The sequence below is a fragment of the Salvelinus sp. IW2-2015 genome, linkage group LG34, assembly GCF_002910315.2.
Source record: "Salvelinus sp. IW2-2015 linkage group LG34, ASM291031v2, whole genome shotgun sequence".
Lineage (NCBI taxonomy): Eukaryota > Metazoa > Chordata > Actinopteri > Salmoniformes > Salmonidae > Salvelinus > Salvelinus sp. IW2-2015.
Window position 1 is genome coordinate 4,202,438 of NC_036873.1, and position 25,974 is coordinate 4,228,411.

At 42.6% G+C, this 25,974-nt stretch overlaps 3 protein-coding genes, 1 long non-coding RNA gene and 1 pseudogene across 7 annotated transcripts in view; 2 read left to right on the forward strand and 3 right to left on the reverse strand.

The window, feature by feature from the left end:
- The window catches only part of LOC112067938 (uncharacterized), a 14,675-nt pseudogene extending 11,666 nt beyond the window's left edge, over positions 1–3,009 (reverse strand).
- Positions 1–25,974, forward strand: part of LOC112067942 (uncharacterized) — a 539,689-nt gene that overhangs the window by 438,304 nt on the left and 75,411 nt on the right. The window lies entirely within an intron of this gene.
- The window catches only part of LOC111958455 (uncharacterized), a 320,242-nt gene that overhangs the window by 278,374 nt on the left and 15,894 nt on the right, over positions 1–25,974 (reverse strand). Inside the window, exons 3-6 of one of the 2 annotated variants that reach the window (XM_070437215.1) lie at positions 16,591–16,746; positions 16,223–16,334; positions 15,857–15,978; positions 13,104–14,100 (exon numbers count right to left, since the gene is read on the reverse strand). The exons of the other annotated variant lie outside the window; for it this stretch is intronic. Coding sequence (XP_070293316.1) covers positions 13,909–14,100; positions 15,857–15,978; positions 16,223–16,334; positions 16,591–16,677 — 513 coding nt within the window. The 5' untranslated portion in view covers positions 16,678–16,746 and the 3' untranslated portion in view covers positions 13,104–13,908. Of the gene's footprint in view, positions 1–13,103; positions 14,101–15,856; positions 15,979–16,222; positions 16,335–16,590; positions 16,747–25,974 lie in introns of those variants that run through there. 2 annotated transcript variants of the gene reach the window in all.
- Positions 3,019–6,468, forward strand: LOC139023672 (uncharacterized). The gene is made up of 2 exons (XR_011474815.1): positions 3,019–3,109; positions 3,263–6,468. It is a non-coding gene; the product is annotated as an uncharacterized lncRNA (long non-coding RNA).
- Positions 6,920–25,866, reverse strand: LOC112067925 (zinc finger protein 721-like). The gene is made up of 11 exons (XM_070437141.1): positions 25,393–25,866; positions 24,889–25,019; positions 22,167–23,371; positions 17,070–17,100; positions 16,675–16,749; positions 16,223–16,334; positions 15,746–15,978; positions 13,918–14,100; positions 9,344–9,641; positions 8,759–8,883; positions 6,920–8,551 (listed from the first exon to the last, which is right to left on the reverse strand). Exons 1-11 carry the CDS (start codon positions 25,658–25,660, stop codon positions 7,415–7,417), a joined length of 3,798 nt encoding a protein of 1,265 aa, XP_070293242.1. The 5' UTR covers positions 25,661–25,866; the 3' UTR covers positions 6,920–7,414.

Genomic DNA, 25,974 nt, shown 5'->3' on the forward strand with positions numbered 1-25,974 from the left:
CCGAGAGAGATCATTTTTTTTTTTTTTTTTTTTTTTTTTTTTTTTTTTTTTTTTTTTTTTTTTCCTTTTTTTTTTTTTTTTTTTTTTTTTTTTTTTTTTTTTTTTTTTTTTTTTTTTTTTTTTTTTTTTTTTTTTTTTTTTTTTTTTCTTTTTTTTTTTTTTTTTTTTTTTTTTTTTTTCTTTTTTTTTTTTTTTTTTCATTTTTTTTTTTTTTTTTTTTTTTTCTTCGTTCGGTGGTGAGAATCGATGCTTTTGATGTCCAGAAGTTATTTCTCCGGTTCATAGGAGATGGTAGCAGCAACATTATGTAAAAATAAGTGAAAAAATAAGTTAACAACTATTAAAAAAAAAAAAAAAGGTAAATCCATTGTCAGGAGCATGTTAAAACGTAGCCATCTTCTTTCGGCGCCATCTAACAAGCTCCCTATGGCAGATAAATTAGGATGTAATGAAGAAATTAAATAGCATGCGTAGCTTTTGAAATAAATGGGACAAATTTGATGTACTGTTAACTTTTAATGTTACACTACAGTGCTTGCAAAAGTATTCAACCCTTGGCGTTTTTCCTATTTTTGTTTCATTGCAACGCTGTAATTTTAAAATCGATTTTTTATTTGGATTTCATGTAATGGACATAAACACAATATTCCAAATTGTTGAAGGTGAAATTTCAAAAATTACCTGTTTCGAAAAATAAATAAAACGGAAAATGTGCTGTGCGTGCATATGGTATTCACCCTTTGCTATGAAGCCCCTAAATAAGATCTGGTGCAACCAATTTACTTCAGGAGTCATATAATTAAGTTAGATTGGCACACAAGTGGACTTTAATTTTAGGGTCACATGAATCTGTCACAATGGATCTCAGTTTTATATACATCCTGTTCTGAGAAGGCCCAGAGTCTGCAACACACCAAGCAAGGTGCACCACCAAGCAAGCCGGCACTATGATGACCAAGGACTCTCCAAATAGTCGGCACAAAGTTGTGGAGAAGTACAGATGCAGGGTTGGGATGAAAAAATATCAAACTTTGAAATCCCCGGAGCACCATAAATCCCATTCATAAAAATAAAAATGTTTAAAGATATATGGCACATCAACAAACCTGCCAAGAGAGGGCCACCCAGCCAAAACTCAAGTACCAGGGCAAGGAGGGCATAATCAAGAGAAGCAAAAAATAACAAAGATAACCCTGAAGGAGCTGCAAAGCTTCACAGCGGAGATTGTGATATCTTCCATAGGACCATCTTGTAAGCCGTTACACTCCACAAAGATGGCTTTTACAGAAGAGTGGCAGGAAAAAAGCCATTGTCTATTAAAGAATAAAGTATAATATGTCTGCCAAAGGAGCATGTGGGAGACTCCAACAAACTGGGAATAAAGTACTCGGGTCAGAATGAGACTAAAATTGAGCTTTTTGCCATCAAAGGAAAACGCTATGTTGGCGCAAATCCAACACTATCTCATCACCCCTGAGGAAACACTCCCGACACGTAAGCATGGTGGTCGGCAGCATCATGCCTTTGGTGGTTTTTCATTGGCAGATGGGAATATGGTCAGAATTTAGGAATGATGGATGGCACTAAATACAGGGAGAATTCTTGGAGGAAACCTGTTTCGTCTTCCAGAGATTTGAAGACTGGACAGAGGTTCACATTCCAGATAGGACAATGACCCTGAGCATACTGCTAAAGCAACACTCAAATGGTTAAGGGGAAAACATTTTAAATTGTCTTGCGCCACACTGGCCCTAGTCAAGCCGCAGACCAGCCAATCCAATTGAGAATCTGTGGTATGACTTAAAGAATGCTGTACACCAGCGGAACCCATCCAACTTGAAGGAGCTGGAGCAGTTTTGCCTTGAAGAATGGGCAAAAATCCCAGTGGCTAGATGTGCCAAGCTTTCGAGACATACCCCAAGAGACTTGCAGCTGAAATTGCTGCAAAAGGTGGCTCTACAAAATATTGACTTTGAATAGTAATGCACGCTCAAGTTCTTTCTTTTTTTGTATTATTTCTTGTTCATTTCACAAAAATCTTCAAAGAGGTAGGCATGTTGTGTAAATCAAATGATACAAACCCCCCAAAAATCTATTTTAACTCCAGGTTGTAGGCAACAAAATAGGAAAAATGCCAAGGGGGTGAATACTTTCGCAAGCCACTGTATGACACCAACCTCAATCACGATAACATGCTGGGTTGAGGTTCCACTCCYCTCATCAACAGCTAMGGGTTGGTCATCTCTCCACGTGTTGTGTCCTGCCAGCTTTGCAAAGCTCCTGTGGTCTCCAGTGAGATGTCCTTCACCTGAGAAAAGTATTGGGGTAAAAGAGGTGGTTAGGTACTGTCAATGTTCAACACTATATTGTACACTATTGACACTGTCTACAATTGGCAAGGATAAGGTTACACTAATCATAACGCYTTGATATACTATTTATTGATTGATTGTTCCATGCATCACATTCTTTTTGAGTATGATAATTCAACATTCAGTTTATCAATAATCTACTTAGAATACGATCTTGTCTTTGTGCAATAATTTGTTCTTAATTGTTCTACCTAGTAAAACAAAGGTAAAACAAAGGTAAAATAAAGTTGTGCAAGATGGGGTTAGTATTGCATACTATCCAAGACCCAATTTTGGACAACACATCTGAACACATACGCAGAKGAGAACGRGGCRRCAGGCCCTGCAGCATCCGCCTTCTAAAAAAAAATGTACCTCTTGCCATTTCTCTGTATCGGTCGAGGATCTTGACACCACTGGAACGGCTGGCGAGGGCGCGCTCTCGGATCGTCCTCTCTGCGCGCTCCCGTGCCACCTTCAGTTCCATTAGCTGTAGTTTCCTCCGCAATGCCCTGTTTTCTTTCTGGCTTTGAGTAATTTCCAAACGAAACACTGCATAGTCGTCGTCTACGAGTTTACAGATATCTGCCACGGCTGAATTCGCTAACACCTCAATGATGGAGGCTATTTGAGTGTGGAAAACCATACAGTTAGCCATTGTTACTTTTAGCTAACGTTAGCAACTAGCTAGCTAGCGTTACCTAAATAACGTCTATCAACCAAGTCCTGTCTCCAACGCGAATTAAATACAACATTGGGTAAGTATGTGATGCTGTGCAATTAAATTCGTCATATTTTTTGTTCCATCGTGTTAATAAACGTCTAAATAACAACAATAAAAACGCTGACGTGGAAGTTGTTCTTTGTCATTGTTTACTTCCGTTTACACTCTTCTTCTTGCGCGTTTCCAGCAGACTAGACGCTGTATTGCTGCCTTTCTCAGGTCAGAGTGCGAATTACACATTTAAATACGCTACATTACCAAAAGTATGTGGACACCTGCTCGTCGAACATCTCATTCCAAAACCTTGGKCATTAATATGGAGTTGGTCCCCCATTGCAGCAATAACAGCCCCCACTCTTCTGGGAAGGCTTTCCACTAGATGTTGTAACATAGCTGCGGTGAATTGCTTCTATTCAGCCACAAGTGCATTAGTGAAGTCAGGCACTGATGTTGGGCGATTACGACTCCAATTCATCCCAAAGGTGTTCAATGGAGTTGAGGTCAGGGCTCTGGATAGGCCAGTCAAGTTCTTCCACACCGATCTCGATGAACCATTTCTGTATCGACCTCGCTTTGTGCATGGGGACATTGTCATGTTGAAACAGCAAAGGGCTTTCCCCAAACTGTTGCCACAAAGTTGGAAGKACAGAATCGTCTAGAATGTCATTGTATGCTCTAGCGTTAAGATTTCCCTCCACTGGAACTATGTGGCCTAGTCCGAACCATGGAAAACAGCCCCGGACCATTATTACTTCTCCACCAAATTTTCCAGTTGGCACTATGCATTGGGGCAGGTAGCATTCTCTTGGCATCCGCCAAACCCAGATTCGTCCCTCGGACTGCCAGATGGTGAATCGTGATTCATCACTCCAGAGAGTGAGAGTCCAGAGAGTCACTCCAGTTTCCAATGCTCCAGAGTCCATGGCAGCAAGATTTTCACCACTCCAGCCACTGCTTGGTACTGCGTATGGTGATCTTAGGCTTGTGTGCGGCTGCTTGGCCATGGTAACCCATTTTACGAAGCGCTCGACGAACAGCTCTTGTGCTGACGTTGCTTCCAGAGGAAGTTTGGAACTTGGTAGTGAGTGTTGCAACCAAGGACAGACGATTTTTACTTGCTACTCGCTTCAGCCCTCKGCGCTCCCGTTCTGTGAGCTTGTGTGTCCTACCACTTCGCAGCAGATCCATTCCACTTGACAATAACAGCACTTACAGTTGCCTGGGGCAGCTCTAGCAGGGAAGMAATTTTACAAACGGACTTGTTGGAAAGGTGGCATCCTATGACTGTGTCACGTTGAAAGTCACTGAGCTCTTCAGTAAGGCCCTTCCTACTACCAATGTTTGTCTATGGAGATTGCGTAGCTSTGTGCTCGATTTTATATACCTGTCAGCAACGGGTTTGGCTGAAATAGCCGAATCCATTCATTTGAAGRGGTGTCAACATACTTTTGTATACATAGTGTATGTCAAAGAATTAAAGTGGGGACTCTTGCTTCGCAAGCCTCACTAATAGACCATCCTTAATACTGTAGWAGCAGTGTTGTRCTAATATAACAATTTGCAAATATTACACTTGWSTTTCATCTTTTGTTATTCACAGCCGATACAGATACTGTACCTATAAACATTTTGTCTGGTGGTGCTGGGGCTACCTTGCCAAGCATGTCAGTCATCTTACCTTCCTTGATGGTGTCCTAGTATCATACAGACATAGCCTATCAAATAATGACATGTAGCTAGCTATTAACAAAACATAGCTACTTACCAACAACACAGCAGTCTCGGGTTTGACGGTTGACAGCCCAAGTAGAAGCTAGTTGGATGTAAATCCAGATGGCGCCAACAGACATGACAGCTCTGCCTCTAGCTCCGAAGCAACTTTGCAGTATTTTTTGGGGGTGTGTTATTTCTTACATTATTAGCCTAGAATGTTTTTGTGTTATTACATATTACATTATTACATACAGCCGGAAATAACTTTTGGATATCAGAGCTGCGGTAAATCACCAGCCCACTAATTTTATCTCTATTTCTGACTTGTGTAACTCTTCTACTTGCCTGGTTACTGTTTGTAATGATTTGTCTGCTGAGCTATGTTCTCAAATAATCGTAAGGTATGCTTTTGCCGTAAAGCATTTAAAAAAAATGTTTTTATAAATCTGACACCATGGTTGGATTCACAAGAAGTTCATCTTTAAACCTATGTAAAATATGTTTTGTTTTCTGAATTTTTATAATGAGTATTTCTGTATTTGAATTTGGCGCCCTGCAGTTTCACTGGCTGTTGAAGAGGTGGGACGCTACCATCTCACTTACCCTAGAGAAGTTAACAAAGCACATTTGAGGAAAACGCTACCAAAGTTCTATCAATACATTGACAGTAGTACTCGCTTAGGAAAAACACTAGACTACTGCTTCTTGCCTTTTCGAGATGCCTACAAGGTCCTCACCTGCCCTCCTCCTGCAAATCAGATAACGACTCCATTTTGCTCCTCCCTTCCTATAGGCAGAAACTCAAACAGGAAGTACCTGTGCTAAGGTCTATTCAACACTGGTCTGACCAATCAGAATCCATGCTTCAAGATTGTTTTGATCACGTGGACTGGGATATGTTCCGGGTAGCCTCTGAGAATAACAATGACATATACACGGACATGGTGACTGAATTCATCAGGAATCGATAGGGGATGTTGTTCCCACTATGACTATTTAAACCTACCCATACCAGCAACCATGGATAGATGGCAGCATTCACGCCAAACTGAAAGCGCGAACCACCGCATTTAACCATGGCAAGGTGACTGGGAATATRGTTGAATACAAACAGTGTAGTTATTCCCTCCGTACGGCAATCAAACGGGTAAAACGTCAGTACAGAGACAAAATGGAGTCGCAATTCAACGGCTCAGACACAGACGTATGTGGCAGGGTCTACAGACAATGACTACAAAGGGAAAACCAGCCACGTCACGGACACCGACGTCTTGCTCCCGGACAAGCTAAACACCTTCGCCCCCTTTGAGGATAACACAGTGCCACCGACACGGCCCGCTCCCAAGGACTGTGGGCTCTCGTTCTCCGTGGCCGACGTGAATAAGACATTTAAGCGTGTTAACCCTCACAAGCCTGCCGGCATCCCTATCCGCATCCTCAGACAAGCTGGCTGGAGTGTTTACGGACATATTCAATCTCTCCCTATCCCAGTCTGCTCTCTCCCTATCCCAGCTGCAGGACAGGAAGTAAACTGCTCAGGGATGTCCCCATTAGGCCATTGGTGATTTTAAAACGGCTAGAGTTCAATGGCTGTGATGGGAGAACTGAGGATGGATCAACAACATTGTAGTGACTCCACAATATTGACCGAAATGACAGTGAAAAGAATACAAGAATACAAATATACAGAAAAAAAATATTCCAAAACATTCCTGTATGCAACAAGGCACTAAAGTAATAGTACTTTCTTTGTTGCTTAAATTCAAAGTCTTATGTTTGGTGCAAATCCAACACATCACTGAGTAACCGCCTCATTTTCAAGCATGGTGGTGGCTCTAAACATGGTCTGGGTATGCTGGAACTTTGCAAAACTGGGGAGTTTTTCAGTATAAAAGCRGGACAATAACTTACAACACAASGCCAAATCYACATTGGAGTTGCTTACCAAGAAGACGGGGAATGTTCCTGAGTGTCCAAGTTACAGTTTAGAATTAAATCTGGGAGTGAATACTTAGCTAATCAAGGTATGTTTTTTTTATTTTTCATTAAGCTTTCAAAAATATTGGAATTTTTCTTCCACTTTGAYATTGGAGTATGTTGTGTAGATCATTGACTAAAAATGACAATTCAATCCATTTTAATTATACTTTATTACAAAATKTGAGGAAATTCAAGGGGGGTGAATAAAAGTCTTAATGAAAAGTCCCATTATATGTTTATTAAACATAAACAAGTTTTAAATACACCATATGAAAACCACACATCACATCACATCAAAAAATATGCATGAACTTGATACTGCATTCATCTTCTCAAGTGTTTAGGGGAAAAAATTAAGTAGTTGAATGGAAGTAATGAAATAGGCATTTATGAACATTATATATCCTCCACAGTAGAAACACAAYATGTAACAGACTTTTTATGCTTATATATGCCTTATATATCACACAATGTCTGGATGCAATATTCTACCCAGGAATATTCAACACTGAAATCTGTTACTCTTGTTATTCCAAATGCATCTGTGGATATTTTCTGATGGCAACAATGAAAATTCACCTTTGTCTTTAATGCAGGGTTTGATCTAAACGTCAGAAGCTATCGAGTGGAATGTTTACTTTCTATGTTATAGAGTTGAATGGTGTTTTTGCTGGTGTGTCCTGAGGTAGCTCCTCTCTGAGAACCTTTTCCCGCAGTGTGTACAGGCGAATGGCCTTTCTCCAGTGTGGACCTTCAGGTGCATCTTCAGCTGGTCCTGGCGGGAGAACCTCTTCTCACACTGGGGGCAGCTGTAGGGTTTCTCCCCTGTGTGGACCCTCTGGTGCCTCTTCAGGTGGTGCTGGTGGGAGAACCTCTTCTCACACTGGGTACAGCTGAAGGATTTCTCCCCTGTGTGGACCCTCTGGTGACTCTCCACCTTCTGGAGGCAGCTAAAGCCTTTGTGACAGAACTTGCAGAGGAACCGTTTCTCTTTTGTATTGCCTGATATTGCTCCCCCTCTCTGAGCCTGGGCTCTAGCCCTGTCGTTTGAGTTCATTACCTGATCAAAAAGAACGCGGCCGTGTGAATCGGAAGGCCCCATTGACGTGGACACTGGGTCGCGATCCCTGAATGCGTGTAAAGGGGAGTGCGTTGCGACATTTGGATTTGTCTCTAAGCTTTCCCTGTAATCTAAGAAGTCACTGGTGTTGCCCTGCGAGTGTCCTAAGTGAGTTTCGATTGCATTCCATGTCAGAGGAGTGTCGTCCTCCACTTTCACAATCATGTCATCTAAGACTATAACCTCCCCTTTCTTATTTAGGCACCCTTCAGAGTATACRCTACTACTGTACCGGTTCCAGTCCCCTCTCATTGGATTAGTATGTGTATCTAAGTCCACCGATATATCACTAGGTATCATCTCGGTCTCTGTAGCGTATGAACATGACGGATCATTGCCAGTCTGTAACGCGTCACCTGTGTCCTGATGTGATAGAACCGTCCTCGGGCTCGGGTTACCGTAAAGTGAATACTCTGAGCGGGGAGCAGGAGGACAGCCCAGTCGCCCCAGCCCCGTTAAAGTCTCGGTCTCTGACTTGAGTACGGCGTTCGGCGTTCCACTGACCTCCGTGATGCTGCGYCTGGTCCTGGGCTKCACTGGGGCGGTGGTGGGGTCATCCGTGGCTACAGGGGGMGYTCCAGTCTGGATGTCTCTGCTATGCTGTGGGTCCACCTCTCCTTCAGACCTCTCCAGCTTGACCTCAGGACCATCAGCCTCTGCAGACTGATAAAGAGAGAGGGGGTTATTACCAGTACATGAGTAGAATTTGATAAATATGTTGTAAGGAAGTCTCACAAGCTCCCCTTTGGCAGATAAATAAGGATGTACATGTAAGCAAGTGAATAGCTGAGGGGAGCCTTTCTGAAATAAACAGGCCACATCTGATTTACAAAGTAACTGTAATTTGTAATGCAACACTATTCCACTAACCTCTATCATGATAACGTGCTGGGTTGAGGTTCCACTCCTCTCATCAAAAGTGATTGGTTGGTCATCTCTCCATGTATTGTGTCCTGCTGGCTTCACAAAGCTCCTGTGGCCTTCAGTGCGATGTCCTTCACCCGAGAGAGTGATAAAGAGGAGGTTGTTTGCAATTGGATATCATAAGGTGAATGCACCAATTTGTAAGTCGCTCTGGATAAGAGCGTCTGCTAAATGACTTAAATGTAAATGTAACTGTCAATGCTCAACGCTATATTGTACACTATTGACAGTTTGGACACCGTCAACAATTGGCAAGGTAACACTTCTCATAACTTCTTGATATACTATTTATTGATCTCTGTATTATGTTCCATGCATCGCATTGTTTACATTGGGTAAATAATAGGAAATGCAGTTAATCAAGAATATGGTTAGAATATGATATTGTGTCTTTGCGAAAGATATTCAAGTAATCAGAATTATTGCATACTAGCCAAAAAACTGACCATGACCCAATTAACACATCTGAACACATGTGCAGATGAGAACGTGGTGACAGGCGCTGAGCTACATATTTTCTGCTAAATGTACCTCTTGCCATTCCTCTGTATCGGTCCAGGATATTGACACTACTCGTAGTAGTACTCCCTGGGACGACGCGCCCTCGCGTCATTGTCCTCTCTGCGCGCTCCCGTGCCTCCTTCAGTTCCAGTAGCTGTAGTTTCCTCCGTAATGCCCCGTTTTCTTTCTGGCTTTGAGTTATTTCCAAACGAAACACTGCATAGTCGTCGTCTACGAGTTTACAGATGTCTGCCACGGCTGCATTCGCTAGCACCTCCATGATGGAGGCTATTTGAGTGTGAAAAACCATACAGTTAGCCATTATTAGCTAACGTTAACAGCTAGCTAGCGTTACTTATATAAAACCTATAATTTAAGTCCTGTTTCCAACGCGAATTAAACACTACCKTGGGTAAGTATGTGATGCTGTGCCGTTAAATGAGTCATATGTTGATTTCTAGGGTGTTATAAACGTCTAAATACAACAATAAAACGCAAACTTTGAAATTATTGTTCACTTCCGTTTACTACTTTTTTGTTTGGTTTTCCGGGAGACTACGTATTCAGTAGGTTTAATTCCGGTTGGCATCCAATATTAACGTTGCATTACCGCCATCAACTGGACTGGAGTATAAATGGGAGAAGGAAAAACCCTGCCAACTAACCCAGCATTCATTAAAAACCCACCCCCCATCCCACTATGTTGACCCTATCTGATCATACACCATGCCAACAGCGTGGGAGGACAGAACAATACCATTCAACACACCATGTAACTCTTCCGTAGTAATGTATCCTAATCCCAAGCACTTCTCTGCAGCTGCCACCACAACACATATTTTCTGTGATTTACATTCCATTCCTGCGGTACAGTTGATAACCATGGCAATGAACGCTAAAAAGCCAACCTTATTGAAGCACGTTTCGTTCGTAGGCCTATCACTCTGTACTGGAAAAAGTATACCACTCAACAGGAGCCTCTTAGGATCCTTGACCCATCTTCACTGCCCCAGCATAGGACACCTAACTAGATGCTTTGTTGCGTATTGCTGCCCTTCACAGGTCGGTGTGAATCGCACATTTTGTTCACAGAAAAGGGGAATAGGAAAAAAATTATTGCACCTCCATCTAACCCTTCATATACACCACTATCCCCAACAAACCCACCACTCCTTCCCACTACTTTGGCCCTAACAAATACTAACCCAGGGCATTGGCCTGGGAGGATGGAACCCTTTCTCTCAAAATTCCCTGTAGTTCTTCTGCACTAAAATCTCTGACACCCAAAAACTTCCCTGCTGCTGCTACTAACAAAATCTATCTTCTGGGATTTCCATTCCGTCCGTGCGGTACAATTAATGACCATAGCAATAAACACCAAGAAGCCAACCTTACTAAACACAAACTATTCGAGTCACTCTGTACTGGCCTACGAGTCACATTGATCCTTCTAGGYTCCCTCACCCATAGCCCTCCATCTTCTACTTTCCTCACGGCCTCAGCATATGGCACTTTCTGCTCTGCTCTCACCCTGGCAACCTCACCCTGTCTCACTCGCACAGGACTTTTCTGATCCCCAGCAACATGGACACCCCCACAATTGACACACAGCTTTTCGCACCAAAACGACACACTATTTTGTCCCACTGTAGGGGGTTTGGAACAAAAGCTCTCACCGGATAACTTACATATCCTAACATTACTTTATCAGGTAATAACTCTGTATCAAAACTCAAAAGTACCGACAGGGTCACTTCAGTCTTGCGTTCTCCACCGGGTCTGCATCACACCCAACGGTGCGCCCCTTTACACTGAAGAGAAAGGATCTTATTGGTTGGGATCAAATCAAATGTATTTATATAGCCCTTCTTACATCAGCTGATATTGCAAAGTGCTGTACAGAAACCCAGCCTAAAACCCCAAACAGCAAGCAATGCAGGTGTAGAAGCACGGTGGCTAGGAAAAACTCCCTGGAAAGGCCAAAACCTATGAAGAAACCTAGAGGGGAACCAGGCTATGAGGGGTGGCAAGTCCTCTTCTGGCTGTGCCGGGTGGAGATTATAACAGAACATGGCCAAGATGTTCAAATGTTCATAAATACCAGCATGGTCAAATAAATAATCACAGTAGTTGTCGAGGGTGCACAAGTCAGCACCTCAGGAGTAAATGTCAGTTGGCTTTTCATAGCCGATCATAAGAGTATCTCTACCGCTCCTGCGTCTCTAGAGAGTTGAAAACAGCGGTCTGGGACAGGTAGCACGTCCGGTGAACAGGTCAGGGTTCCATAGCCGCAGGCAGAACAGTTGAAACTGGAGCAGCAGCAGGCCAGGTGGACTGGGGACAGCAAGGAGTCATCATGCCAGGTAGTCCTGAGGCATGGTCCTCCGAGAGAGAGAATTAGAGAGAGTATACTGAAATTCACACAGGACACCGGATAAGACAGGAGAAGTACTCCAGATATAACAGACTGACCCTAGCCCCCGACACAAACAACTGCAGCATAAATACTGGAGGCTGAGACAGAAGGGGTCAGGAGACACTGTGGCCCCATCCGATGATACCCCGGACAGGGCCAAACAGGCAGGATAAACCCCACCCACTTTGCCAAAGCACAGGCCCCACACCACTAGAGGGATATCTTCACCACCAACTTACCATCCTGAGACAAGGCCGAGTATAGCCCACAAAGATCTCCGCACGACACAACCCAAGGGGGCACTAACCCAGACAGGAAGATCACTCAGTGACTCAACCCACTCAAGTGACGCACCCCTCCTAGGCACGGCATGGAAGGGCACCAGTAAGCCAGTGACTCAGCCCCTGTAATAGGGTTAGAGGCAGAGAATCCCAGTGAGAGAGGGAAACCGGCCAGGCAGAGACAGCAAGGGCGGTTCGTTGCTCCAGAGCCTTTCTGTTCACCTTCACACTCCTGGGCCAGACTACACTCAATCATATGACCTACTGAAGAGATCAGTCTTCAGTAAAGACTTAAAGGTTGAGACCGAGTCTGCGTCTTTCACATGGGTAGGCAGACCATTCCATAAAAATGGAGCTCTATAGGAGAAAGCCTGCTCCAGCTGTTTGCTTAGAAATTCTAGGGACAATTAGGAGGCCTGCGTCTTGTGACCGTAGCGTACGTGTAGGTATGTACGGCAGGACCAAATCGGAAAGATAGGTAGGAGCAAGCCCATGTAATGCTTTGTAGGTTAGCAGTAAAACCTTGATCAGCCCTTGCCTTAACAGGAAGCCAGTGTAGGGAGCYTAGCACTGGAGTAATATGATCAAATTTTTTGGTTCTAGTCAGGATTCTAGCAGCCGTATTTAGCACTAACTGAAGTTTATTTAGTGCTTTATCCGGGTAGCCGGAAAGTAGAGCATTGCAGTAGTCTAACCTAAAAGTAACAAAAGCATCATAGCTCAAAGGGTGTGGTCGTTCCATTTGATTTCAATAACTTTTTGATTTGACGCCAACTTTCTATACATATTTGCACATTGTAGAAGTGGTCAAGAAAGTGACTTTTTGGGCCTGATTGCCAAAACATTTAGGAGATAGAGGTGCTTAAAGTTGATCAATTTTGCACCATTAGACATCCCCCGCCTGGRCACAGACGTCAGTTCAACGTCTAGTTTTGATTTACATTTGGTTGATTTGTCAATTAACCTGAATTAAATGTAAAATCTTTTTTTTTTTATGGATTTAGGTAAAARGTTGGGTGAAAAAAACWGTYTGCATTTTTAGGTAATTGATGTTAAAGGATAAARWWRWTARKTTKKWWKRMMWTTWAAAAAAAAAAAWTACAAWWTWKTTTGACAACCCTGTTWGTAAGCTTTTAAATTCTAATCAAACTCAACTGTTTATCTTTCCCAGTGATGAAGACATAGATGTCTCGTAGTATGGTGGGGTATGCAAAATGGGTCAACTTTTAGCACCTTTATCTCCTAAATGTTTTGGAATTCAGGTCCAAAARGTCGCTTTCTGACCACTTCTATCATGGGCAAATATGTATAAAAGGGTTTGGTCAAAAGTGATTAAAATCAGATGGAACGTCCCTAGAATGACTATTCCATCTACATTACCTCAGTATGGTAAATATTCAACTCTCCTTGTTCTAGCCTAGGTTTACTGTCTCTAAAAAAGTATTTACACAAACCTGTTTCAAATGACAAGTTAACAAAGGGTAATGAGGGGTATGTGGTTAATTACCCTCTTACCCCAAGACACATGATAGTTATATGTCAGCTAAAGAATGGTTCCCAGATATCCCCTGTGTAAAACTCAAACCACACTGCTTTCTCCCCATTGTGGACACTCCTATGTCTGGTAAGGTTACTCAGGAAAGAGAAGCTCTTGTAAAATACTTTGCACTTGAAGGGCCTCTCCTTGGTGTGAACGGTCTGGTGCTTGGTCACATTGTTCCCTGCTCTGTTCATTGATACTGTGGTGTTTGTATCATAGGAACAGGAGGGTTTATCTCTATCAGCCCCAGGACCTGCTCCATCCCTGCACTGAGACTGTGAAGAGAAGGGTCTGGGCTGCAGACTGGATCCCTGACTGGAGCCTCTGTCACTCTGATGACCACCAGGGCTGAGGTTGTTCAGTCCACCTGTCCACTGGTTGTGTTCTTTGTGGTGGAGTCTCTGCCCTTTGTGGTTTGATCCCTGTTCCGACTCGGAAAGGAAGAGCAACGGCTCCTGATCTGGGGCCAGGGTTTGTGACCAGCCGCTGCAGAGGTCCAGTCTCTCCCGCCAGCAACACCAGACATCAGCTGGTCCTCATGGACTGCAGACTGTAAACACAAATTGTACAGAAGAACATAAAGAGTTATATAAGAAACTCTTTGCTGTACATATAGAAACATGACATGATATAATAAAATGTTAACCACAGTCAAGCCCATCTCTAACAATGTGATTCAAGTACCCAACAATATGGAGCCATTGGAGTTTATGATAAAAAAGAATAATACAAATGTGTTGATTCAAGAATTAAGTATGTTTAGGTTCGACTGAGATAAGGGAAACTCAGTCCCTGCAATGATACAAAAATAACCAAGTCAGTCAACAGAGTCAATTTTGTATTTGTCATACAAATGGTCATACACTCACATAACGTGAAATACAGTACTTTTATTGCACAAAACAGTATATATGTGACAAGTAGAATAACTTTTCTCACTATGGTAACACTTTACCTTTTCTGTAAATCTGGTACCCTCACTTTCATGAAATACATTTTTGAATACTTTGGAAAAGGTTAAACCTTACATWACACACCCTACCTACATGTACAAATTACCTCGACCAACCTGTACTCCCGCACATTGACTCGGTACCRGTACCCCCTGTATATAGCTTAGTTATTGTTATGTAATCTTATTGTGTTACTTTTTATTTTATTTTTGACTTTAGTTTTTGAGCAAATATTTTCTTAACTCTATTTCTTGAACTGCATTGTTGGTTAAGTAAGCATTTCACGGTAAGGCTGTTGTATTCGGGGGATGTGACAAATAAAAATGTTTTTGATATTTACTCCTTCATGTCAAGAAAACATGAATTAAGGTACTATCATTATTTCATTATAAAACACCAGTATCAACCTAAAGGGACATAGTTGTCACTCTTCATCAGTGAAGCATTTTTACAGACACCATCACACCAACCATCACCWTATCATCTACTCTGCCTCATCATACTCATTCTTTCCTCAGTTCATCTGATCCAGTTCCCTACAACACCAAAAACCAACAGAATTTTCTACAAACAAGCTAACTAGTACTACATTACTAGACATGGGCCGTGTGCATATGGTGTATCTTGAGCTAGCTCCTCTCTGAAAACCTCTTCCCACAGTGAGTACAAGCAAACAGCCGCTCTCCTGTGTGGCCCTTTAGGTGCATCTTCAGCTGGTGTTGTGGGAGAACCTCATCTCACACTGGGGGCAGTTGTAGGATTTATCCCCTGTGTGGACCCTTTGGTGCCTCTCCTGGTTAAAGGATTTGGAGAAATTGACCTGTCACACTTGGTAGCCGAACGTGTGTATCTTCTGGTGAATCTCCACCTGTTTGGGGAAACTAAAGGCTTTCCCATAGAACGAACACGGGTACCATGATTCCATCTGTACTACTGTCAGTTGTCAATGGGCTTGTGTAGCCATTTAGTGTTGAGGCACTGKCATTGTCTGAGGTCTGGTTTAACATTAGGAGAGTGTGRGGAGGAYGAAGGCCAGGGAGTGTCTGTGTTGTCACAGGGTCCATGTTCCAGTTGATAGATCCTATAGAAGGCAGGCTGAAGGCAGCACCTGTTAGGGGGTTAACCTGRGGCSCCATCAGTCTCTCTGAATCACAACTATAGGAGCAGGACGGAGCATCGCTAGCTGAGTCTGTGTCTGTTCTCTCCTGCCGCATASGGACACACCTCAAATCTACACCTCACCCAGTGTGTTGTCAGTTTGGTTGTTGTTTTGTGTTCGACTGTCTGTTTCTGGTTGTGGTTAAAGGTGTTGTTCCTCACTCCAGAGTTGAGGACGCTGTCCCATCCACTGACCTCCACTATGTCACCTCTGGTCCTGGCCTGGTCAGTGATGTTGTCTCCTGGGTCCTTGGCTGCACCAGTCTGGGAATCCAAGATGGCTTCCCAGTCTCCTCTGTTATCTTCCAGCCAACCACCTGCAGGAAGAGGTTAGAAAATAGACTTTACAAACATGGCAAAGAACTCTACATATGGAGTTTTTTTTATCAATTACCTGGTCAAGTTCATACATTATAATGTGTGTTTTTGTATGTAAACATAAGCAGTATTGATAAAAAATGTTGAATGAAGAAAATTACGGAAAAAAACAATAGCCAGGAGTATCACTATTCCCATTGAAGATCTATTACTGTAGGTAAGTTATATGTATTTCTTCCTTACCTTGCTCCCCCATCTTTAGTCCACTCAGCAGATCAATGCTCTCTGGTTCGTCTTCTATTGTCTCCTCTTTGACCAGCAGCAGATCAGGCTTCCCGTCCTCCTTGTCTACTGACTGTAAGAGATACAGAGTGAGAGGATGTTGGATCAAGACATCTGATATGAGCACCCTGCTATGGAGCATCTTCTGATTGGGCAATGAGGGATTGCTATGAGTACTATACAAACATGCTAGTTGATTTGATTAGTTGACACTCTTTAATACTTTGATGATTCAAAGGCATGGTTCCACACCTCTCCTCCTCTGAGAGACTTTGTGGATACGAGCCCTGACCTAATATCATTCAGACAGTAGTTCACAGTGGACTCACCTCAGTGAGACTGTGTGTGGTCCTGTGCTGCTCAGCTGGTTCCTCTGTGGGTTCAGGAGGTGTAGTCTGGTTGTCCTCCATGACCATGGTCTCCTCAGGGTTCCCCAGACCCTCCTCACACCCCTCCTCTATTAGCTGCACCTCTGGACCCTCCTCCTCCTGGAAGAGACAGGTGATACAGATTACACCGACATACACTCCATCACGTACGTACAGATGCACAGATAATAAACACACTTTCAACATGGAGTGTTTGTTTACCCATCCCCACTACATGAGTCCTGTACTGTAGTTACAGAATGACTTCCTTGTTATTAAACTCATCATGGTGGAAATAAATATGTTGTGGGTAAAAAAATAAGTCAGCTGTAATAAGTTTTTTTTTTAACTGCTGAACAAGTCACATAAGTTGCACGGACTCTGTGTGTAATAATAGTGTGCAACATGATTTGAATGACTACCTCATCTCAGTACCCTACAGGTTTTCCAATGCCTCGCAAAGAAGGGGACCTATTGGTAGATGGGTAAAAAAAAGAAAGAAAAAAAAGACATTGAATATCCTTTTGAACATGGTGAATTTATGAAATTACACTTTGGATGGTGTATAAATACACCAAGTCACTACAAAGATACAGGCGTCCTTGTGATAGGAGAATACTGAGGATGGATGAACAACATTGTAGTTACTCCACAGTACTAACCTAATTGACAGAGTGAAAAGAAGGAAGCCTGTAAAGAATAAAACATTTTTCCTAAACATGCATCCTGTTTGCAACAAGGCACTAAAGTAATACTGCAAAAAATGTGTCAAAGCAATTTGCTTTTTGTCCTGAATACAGTGTTATGTTTGGGGCAAATCCAATTCAACACATTACTGAGTACCACTCTCTATATTTTCAAGCATAGTGGTGGCTGCATCATGTTATGGGTATCCTTGTCATCACTAAGGACTGGGGAGTTTTTCAGGAYACAAAATAAACTAAGCTAAGCACAGGCAGGTGCCTGCTTTCCACCAGATACTGGGAGATTAATTCACCTTTCAACAGGACAACAACCTAAAGCATATTGGCAAATATACACTGGAGTTCCTTACCAAAAAGACAGTGAATGTTCCTGAGTTACAGTTGACTCAAATCTACTTTAAAATCTATGACAAGACCTGAAAATGCTTGTCTAGCAATGATCAACAACCAATTTGACAGAGCTTCAAAAATTTTGAAAATAATACAAGGGCAAATGTTGCACAGTCCAGGTGTGGAAAACTCTTAGAAACTTACCCATAAACACTCAAAGCTGTAATAGCTGCGAAAKGTGCTTGCTTCTACAAAGTATTGGCTCAGGGGTGTGAATACTTATGTAAATTAGATATGTCTGTATTTAATTTTGAATACATTTGCTAACATTTCAGAAAACATGTTTTCACTTTGTCATTATGGAGTATTGTGTGTAGATGGGTGAGGGGAAAAAATCATATTTAATCCATTTTGAATTCAGGCTGTAACACAAAATGTGGAATAAGTCATGGGGTATGAATACTTTCTGAAGGCACTGTATAAGGATAGGGCTAAATTGAAATGTTTCTTACAGAAGAAATATGAAATGCATAAGCATGGTAGCAATTGAAACGGAACAGTTTTGAGATCATGATAACTGTTGCGTCCAAAGTAGAGGACACAACAGTTCACCTGACACAATACTGAATCGCAATATTACACTGTTAATATGATGTGCATTTTACATTTACTATACTTTTCACCGTATTTGTTAATAACAAAATCAGAAAATACTCTTGATACATTCAGTAAGATGACAAGAATATTCCTGGAAAATGTGGGGTAGTGAAAACATAAGAAAAAAATTACAAGGTTTGAGTGAGGACTAACTGGTGACTCCAAGTGCAACACACTCTCCAAACCGTGCACAGTTCCACATAATTTCAATGCACTTTTATGACTCAAAGAAGAGTCTTCAACTACAAGGTGCTTTTTTGTTGCTCTCAGCTGTGCCGTTGAGGAACTGCAGCAAGCGCACTTGTAGTCGTTTGTTTTGGAACACACCCTGCAGCCTCGCCATCACACAAATGCTGTCATCGCAAATCAAAACCGGACCATTTTAAAATGGCAATCTGGGTCAGGTGAGACAGTCTATAGCCAACATGAGTTATAAAGTTATAAATAACGATATTACAGTTAGGCTTCACAAGACAATTCAGATGGTAATTTTGGTGCGCATAGAAGTCATGAGTGATTCAGGTGCGTGTTCTGTGGCTAATAGCTCTATTCTGTTCAGAACAGGTTATGACGCCTGTCATGCTTGTAACTGACATCAAACATAGTGATCAGAAACGTTGACGCTGTACACTGATGTAACAAAACCTTAGGAACACTTCCTACTTTGAGTTGCACCCCCCTTTTGCCTCAGACAGCCTTATTCGTCAGGAGGCATGGACTTCTACAAGTGGTTGAAAGCATTCCACAGGGATGCTGCCCATATATATTCCAATGCTTCCTACAGCTTGTGTCAATGTTGGCTGGATCTCCTTTGGGTGGTGGACCATTGATACACAAGGAAAACTGTTGAGAGTGAAAAACCCAGCAGCGTTGCAGTTCTTGACACACTCAAACTGGTGCACCTGACGCATACCATACACCAATCAAGGCACTTAAATTTTTGTCTTGCTATTTCACCATTTTTTCTCTGAATTACACAATCCATGTCTCAAGGCTTAAAAATCCTTCTTTAAAATGTCTCTCCCCTTCATCTACACTGATTGAAGTGGGATTTAACAAGTGACATCAATAAGGGATCATAGTTTCACCTGGTCAGTCCGTCATGGAAGAGTTTCTAATGTTTGTACACTCAGTGTACAGTCATGGCAAAAGTTTTGAGAATGACAAATATTAATTTCAAAAGTTTCCGCTTCAGTGTCTTTAGATATTTTTGTCAGATGTTTACTATGGAATTCTGAAGTATTATTACAAGCATTTCATAAGTGTCAAAGGCTTTTATGACAATTACATGAAGTTGATGCAAAGAGTCAATATTTGCAGTGTTGACCATTCTTTTCAAGACCTCTGCAATCTGCCCTGGCATGCTGTCAATTAACTTCTGGGCCACATCCTGATTGGTGGCAGCCTATTCTTGCATAATAATGCTTGGAGTTTGTCAGAATTTGTGGTTTGTTTGTCACCCCGCCTCTGAAGGATTGACCACAAGTTCTCAATGGATTAAGGTCTGGGGAGTTTCTGGCCATGGACCAAAATATCGATGTTTTGTTCTCCGAGGCATTGTTATCACTTTTGCCTTTATGGCAAGGTGCTCCATCTGCTGGAAAAGGCATTGTTCGTCACAACTGTTCCTGGAGTGGTTGGGAGAAGTTGCTCTCGGAGGATGTGTTGGTACCATTCTTTTATTCATGGCTGTGTTCTTAGGAAATTGTGAGTGAGCCCACTCCCTGGCTGAGAAGCAACCACACATGAATGTCTCAGATGCTTTACTGGTTGGCATGACACAGGAGACTGATGGTACCTCTGTTCTTTCTCGGACAAGCTTTTTTATAGATGCCCAAACAATCGTAAAGGGGATTATCAGAGAAAATGACTTTTCCCCAGTCTCAGCAAGTCCAATCCCTGTACCTTTTGCAGAATATCAGTCTGTCCCTGATTTTTTTCCTGGAGAGAGTGGCTTCTTTGCTGCCCTTCTTGACACAGGCCATCCTCCAAAAGTCTTCACCTCACTGTGCGTGCAGATTCACTCACACCTGCCTGCTGCCATTTCCTGATCAAGCTCTGTACTGTGGTGCCCCGATCCCACAGCTGAATCAATTTAGGAGACGGTCCTGGCGCTGCTGGACTTTTTTTGGCACCTGAAGCTTCTTCACAATCAATTGAACCGCTCTCCTTGAAAGTTCTTGATGATCTGATAAATGGTTGATTTAGGTGCAATCTTTACTGGCATCAATATCCTTGCTATGAAGCCCTTTTTTTGCAAAGCAATGATGACGGACGTGTATCCTTGCAGATACCATGGTTGACAGAGGAAGACAATGATTTCCAAAGCACCACCTCCTTTGAGGCTTCCAGTCTGTTATTCAAACTCAATCAGCATGAAGAGTGATCTCCAGCCTTTCCTCGCAACACTCACACCTGTGTTAACGAGAGAATCACTGACATGATGTCAGCTGGTCTTTGGTTGGCAGGGCTGAAATGCAGTGGAAATGTTTTGGGGGATTCAATGTCATTGCATGGCAAAGAGAGACTTAGACATTAATTGCAATTTCATACTGATACATCTTCATAACATTACTGGAGTTAATATGCAATTGATCCATACAACAACTGAGACCGCGAGACTTTGTGAACATTTATATTTGTCATGTGTCAAAACTTTTGGCACGACTGGTATATGAATGAGTTTTATTATGGAAATGTGAAATGCACAATTGGACTCATGAGTATTTGCTTGTATGACATCAAAGTCGGTATTTATTATAATCCTTAACATGATCTTTCTAAATACATGAGTCCTCTTAAGTTCAGAACAGCTGTCAGTCAAAACCCAAACTGAGCTGAGCACTGACGTCATTTATAGCATATTACTGTACAGCACTGCATTACAATTTAGGTGCTTATCAAGTGCCCAAATCTCGCCACTTTCAACCTGTATATAGGTATGAGTTCTAAAGGGTACACATAACAAGTGTTAAATACACCATATGAAAACCACACATACATGTTCAACATAAATACACATACATTTTCTCATTAGGAGTTGTCTTGGGGGCTCCGAGTGGCGCGCAGCAGTGTAAGTCTCTGCATGCGAGTGCTAGCTGCGTTACTACAAATCCTGGTTCGATACCGGGCTGTGTCGCAGCCGGCCACGACCGGGAGACCCATGAGGCGATGCAGGCAATTGGCCCAGCGTCGTCCAGGTTAGGGGGGGGTATCGCCGTCCAGGAAGTCCTTGTCCCATCACGCTCTGGTGACTCCTGTGGCGGGCCAGGCGCTGTGCACGCTGACACGGTCGCCAGGTGTACGGTGTTTCCTCCGACACATTGGTGCGGCTTGGCGGGGTTGTGTTTCGTAAGATGCACGGCTCTCGACCTTCGCCTCACCCGAGTCCGTGCGGGAGTTGCAGCGATGAGACAAAACTGTGACTACCAATTGGATATGACGAAATTGGTTTTAAAAAAAGGGGGTAAAAAAATATATTAAAAAATAACAAATAAAAAGTGTCTTGGGAAACAATTTAAGTAGTTGAATGGAAGTAATAAAACAATAAAACATAATAAAACACAATATGTAACAGACTTTTTAGGCTTATATATGCCTTATATATCATACAATGACTGGATGCAATATTCTACCCAGGAATATTCAACACTGAAATCTGTTACTCTTGTTATTCCAAATGCATCTGTGGATCTTTTCTGATGGCAACAATGAAAATTCACCTTTGTCTTTAATGCAGGTTTTGATCTAAACGTCAGAAGCTACAGTATCAAGTAGAAATGGTTACGWTCTTGGTCTGTTATAGAGTGGAATGGTTATTCTGCTGGTGCACCCTGAGGTAGCTACGCAAACGGCCTTTCTTCCATGTGGATCTTCAGGTGCATCTTCAGTTGGTCCTGGCGGGAGAACCTCTTCTCACACTGGGGGCACCTGAAGGGTTTCTCCCCCGTGTGGACCCTCTGGTGCCTCTTCAGGTCACCAGCCTGGGCGAAGCGCATGTGACACTGGGTACATTTGAAGGGTTTCTCTCCTGTGTGGACCCTCTGGTGCCKCTTCAGGGTGCCAGCTTGGGCGAAGCGCATGYGACACTCGGTACAGATGAATGGTTTCTCCCCTGTGTGGACCCTCTGGTGGATCTCTACCTTCTGGGTGCAGCTGAAGCCTTTGTTACAGAACTTGTACAGCAACCGTTTGTCTTTACTATTGCCTGATGTGTCTCCCCCTCCCTGAGCCKGGRCTSTAGCCMTGTCGTTTGAGTTCAATACCTGATCRAAAAGKACAMGGCTGTGCRAATCGGAAGGCCGCATCGACGTGGACACTGGGTCGCGACCGCTGAATGCGTGTAAAGGGGAGTGGGTCACGACATTTGGATTTGTCYCCAAGCTTTCYCTGTTTTCTAAGAAATCTCTGCCCTGTGAGTGTCCGTCTCCTAGGTGACTATCTGCATTCCATGTGGGAGGGACATCACCCTCCACTTTCACAGTCACTTTATCTACGACCAGACCCTCTACACACTCTTCAGAATATACACTACTACTGTACCGGTTCCAATCCCCTCTAGAGAGAACAGTCTGTGTCTCTAAACCCAAGGGAATGTTGCCAGTGTCCAGCTCTGTAGTGTAAGAACAAGACGGATCATTGCCAGTCTCTAACACGTCACCTGAGTCCTGATGAGAATGAACCGTCYTCGGGCTTGGGTTACCGTAAAGTAAATACTCTGAGCCGGGAGCAGGAGGACAGCCCAGTGGCCCCGGCCCCAGTCTCTCTGGGTCTGACCTGTGGTCAGATCCTGTGTGCAAAAGCCTTTGTGTTACRRTTAAAGTCTCTKTGTCGGTCTCTGACTTGAGGACGGCGTTCAGCGTTCCACTGACCTCCGTGATGCTGCGYCGCGTCCTGGGCTKYGCTGGGGTGGTGGAAGAGTCCTCCGTAGCCACAGGGGGCGCCACTCCAGYCGCTGCTCCAGTCTGGATGTCTCTGTTGTGTCGTGGGTTCTCCTCTCCTTCAGACCTCTCCTGCTTAACCCCAGGACCTGCAGCCTCTGCATCTGCATACTGACACAAGAAGGCTGCATTTAGACAGCAGCCCAATTCTGATATTTTTTTCACAAATTGGTCTTTTGACCAATCAGATCAGCGCTGAAAAAGATCTGATGTGAAAATATGTGATGTGATTGGTCAAACAACAACAATGAAATAGGGTCATTTAATTTCAATCACTTTTTGACCGCACTCCTTTAGATTTGAATGAAACTGTCCATGGTAGAAGTGGTCATTAAGTGASTTTTTGGACCTGAGTGCCAGAACATTCAGGAGATAGAGGTGCCCAAAGTTGACCCATTTTGCTTCACCCACCATACCACTGCAGATAAACGGGTGAGTTTGATATCATTTAAAAAGCTTACARACAGGGTTGTCTATTTTTGATTTCTTGAAAAATAAAAAGGTACTCTTTTTTTAACGTCAATTAGCGGGAAAAAAAGTCCACTTTTCTTGCATATGTTGTAGCTTATACTATTTTACATCATCTGAGGTGTTTGTGTTGTGCCAGTCATCAGTTGAGGCACAGCATGCTCTTGAAAACAGGGTGGTGGGCGTCATGTTTTGACTGATAAATGTACTAAAATGGGAATACAATTTCAACTTTCAATTGGTACCAAAAAAGATGGTTGGTGGTCCATACATCAGAGAATGTTGACTTGAATGGGAATATCAGCCGTTTTATATTATACTGTGAATCCTCCATAGGAMATTTATTGAAATCATARAACTATAGATAACAGAATRTACATTCTTACTTAAGTTGACATTCAACTGTGAATTGACCGGCGGCCATCTTTGTGGTAGTAATTGGAARTKTAAATGCCCACACCAGTAGAAATAAACTTTTTTGAGCTGAAAGATGATGGCCATAGCTTACCCATGATGTTGCACAATGATTTAAGTCAATAAGTCATTGTTTAATCAAAGTATGATATATTTGGGTTTGAAGTGAGAAATCCAAACTGTCCACTTTGTGCAAATCTGTGTGAATGCGGTGTGTTTTCCTATGATATGACATACAAATGCTTTTCAAACTACTTTTCATTTCAGGGCTGGGTTTTATTTGAATGTTACCACCCACCAACATGGCATTGTTCATTAATCAGAAACAGCAGTAAAGTTATTCCCATYTGCRACTGAGATGAGCCAAACAGCCTTGTGTCTGTATTAAATATACACATATCTGAACATTTTATAAACTGTATAATTGCGTGATATGATAGCATTATGCAAACCCGTCGCCCCAAAATCAATGGTTTTGGCCATTCAAGTTTTTCTTCACTTCACACAACACTGCTTTGATTGGTGTAACGTTAGCTAGAAACCACAAGTGTTTATCCAGATAATGAAAAGGCACCCGTGAAAGTAAAATTCAAGGAACTTATAGTTACATGTAGGGCCTAAAATTAACACCCCCCCCCACCTGCCAAATGCGGGTAGATTTAAGGCATAATAATTTATTGGGGGAAAAACTGGCCACATTTGAACTACAAAGTAACTTATTGTTAATGCAACACTATTACACTAACCTCTATCACAATAACATGCTGGGTTGAGGTTCCACTACCCTCATCAACAGTGATTGGTTGGTCATCTCTCCATGTATTGTGTCCTGCTGGCTTCACAAAGCTCCTGTGGCCTCCAGTGAGATGTCCTTCACCTGAGAGAGTGATTGGAGGAAAAGGGGTGGTTAAGTTAGTTACTGTCAATGCTCAATGCTATATTGTACACTGTGGACACTGTGGACACTGTCTAGAATTGGCAAGGATGTAAGGTAACACTTCTCATAACTTCTTGACATACTATGTATAGGTCAATTGATTATGTTCCATGCATCATATAGAACATTCAGAAAATCTGGTTAGAATATTATATTGTGCCTTTGTGCAAGATATCTAAGTAATCAGGTGAATTCTTGCATACTATCCAACTACTGCCCGAGACCCAATTCTGGTTAACCATAATGTGCATCTAAAGCCACACGCGCAGAGGGGAACGGGGCCACAGGTCCCTCAGCCTTCTGCAAAATGTACCTCTTGCCGTTCCTCTGTATCGGTCAAGGATCTTGACACCACTGGGACGACTGGCGAGGACGCGYTCTGCGCGCTCCCGTGCCACCTTCAGTTCCAGTAGCTGTAGTTTCCTCCGTAATACCCTGTTTTCTTTTTGGCTTTGAGACATTTCCAAACGAATCACTGCATAGTCGTCGTCTACGAGTTTACAGATCTCTGCCACGGCTGCATTCGCTAGCACCTCCATGATGGAGGCTATTTGAGTGTGAAAAACCATACAGTTAGCCATTGTTAGCTAGCGTTACCTAGATAACATCTATTAACCAAGCCCTGTCTCCAACGAGAATTAAACACTACGTGAAGTAAGTATGTGATGCCGTGCAGTTAAATTAGTAATATGTTGAGTTCCATGGTGTTAATAAACGTCTAAATAACAAATTAAAAMGCTAAAGTGGAAATTGTTCTTGGTCACTGTTCACTTCCGTTTACACTGAAGAGAAAGGATCTTATTGGCGTGCGTCATAGCCCAAAGGGTGTGGTTGAATGAAAAGGGGTATGCGCGCTGTTCTTTGAAATACGGTACTGTTTTACTACGTTAGTTAC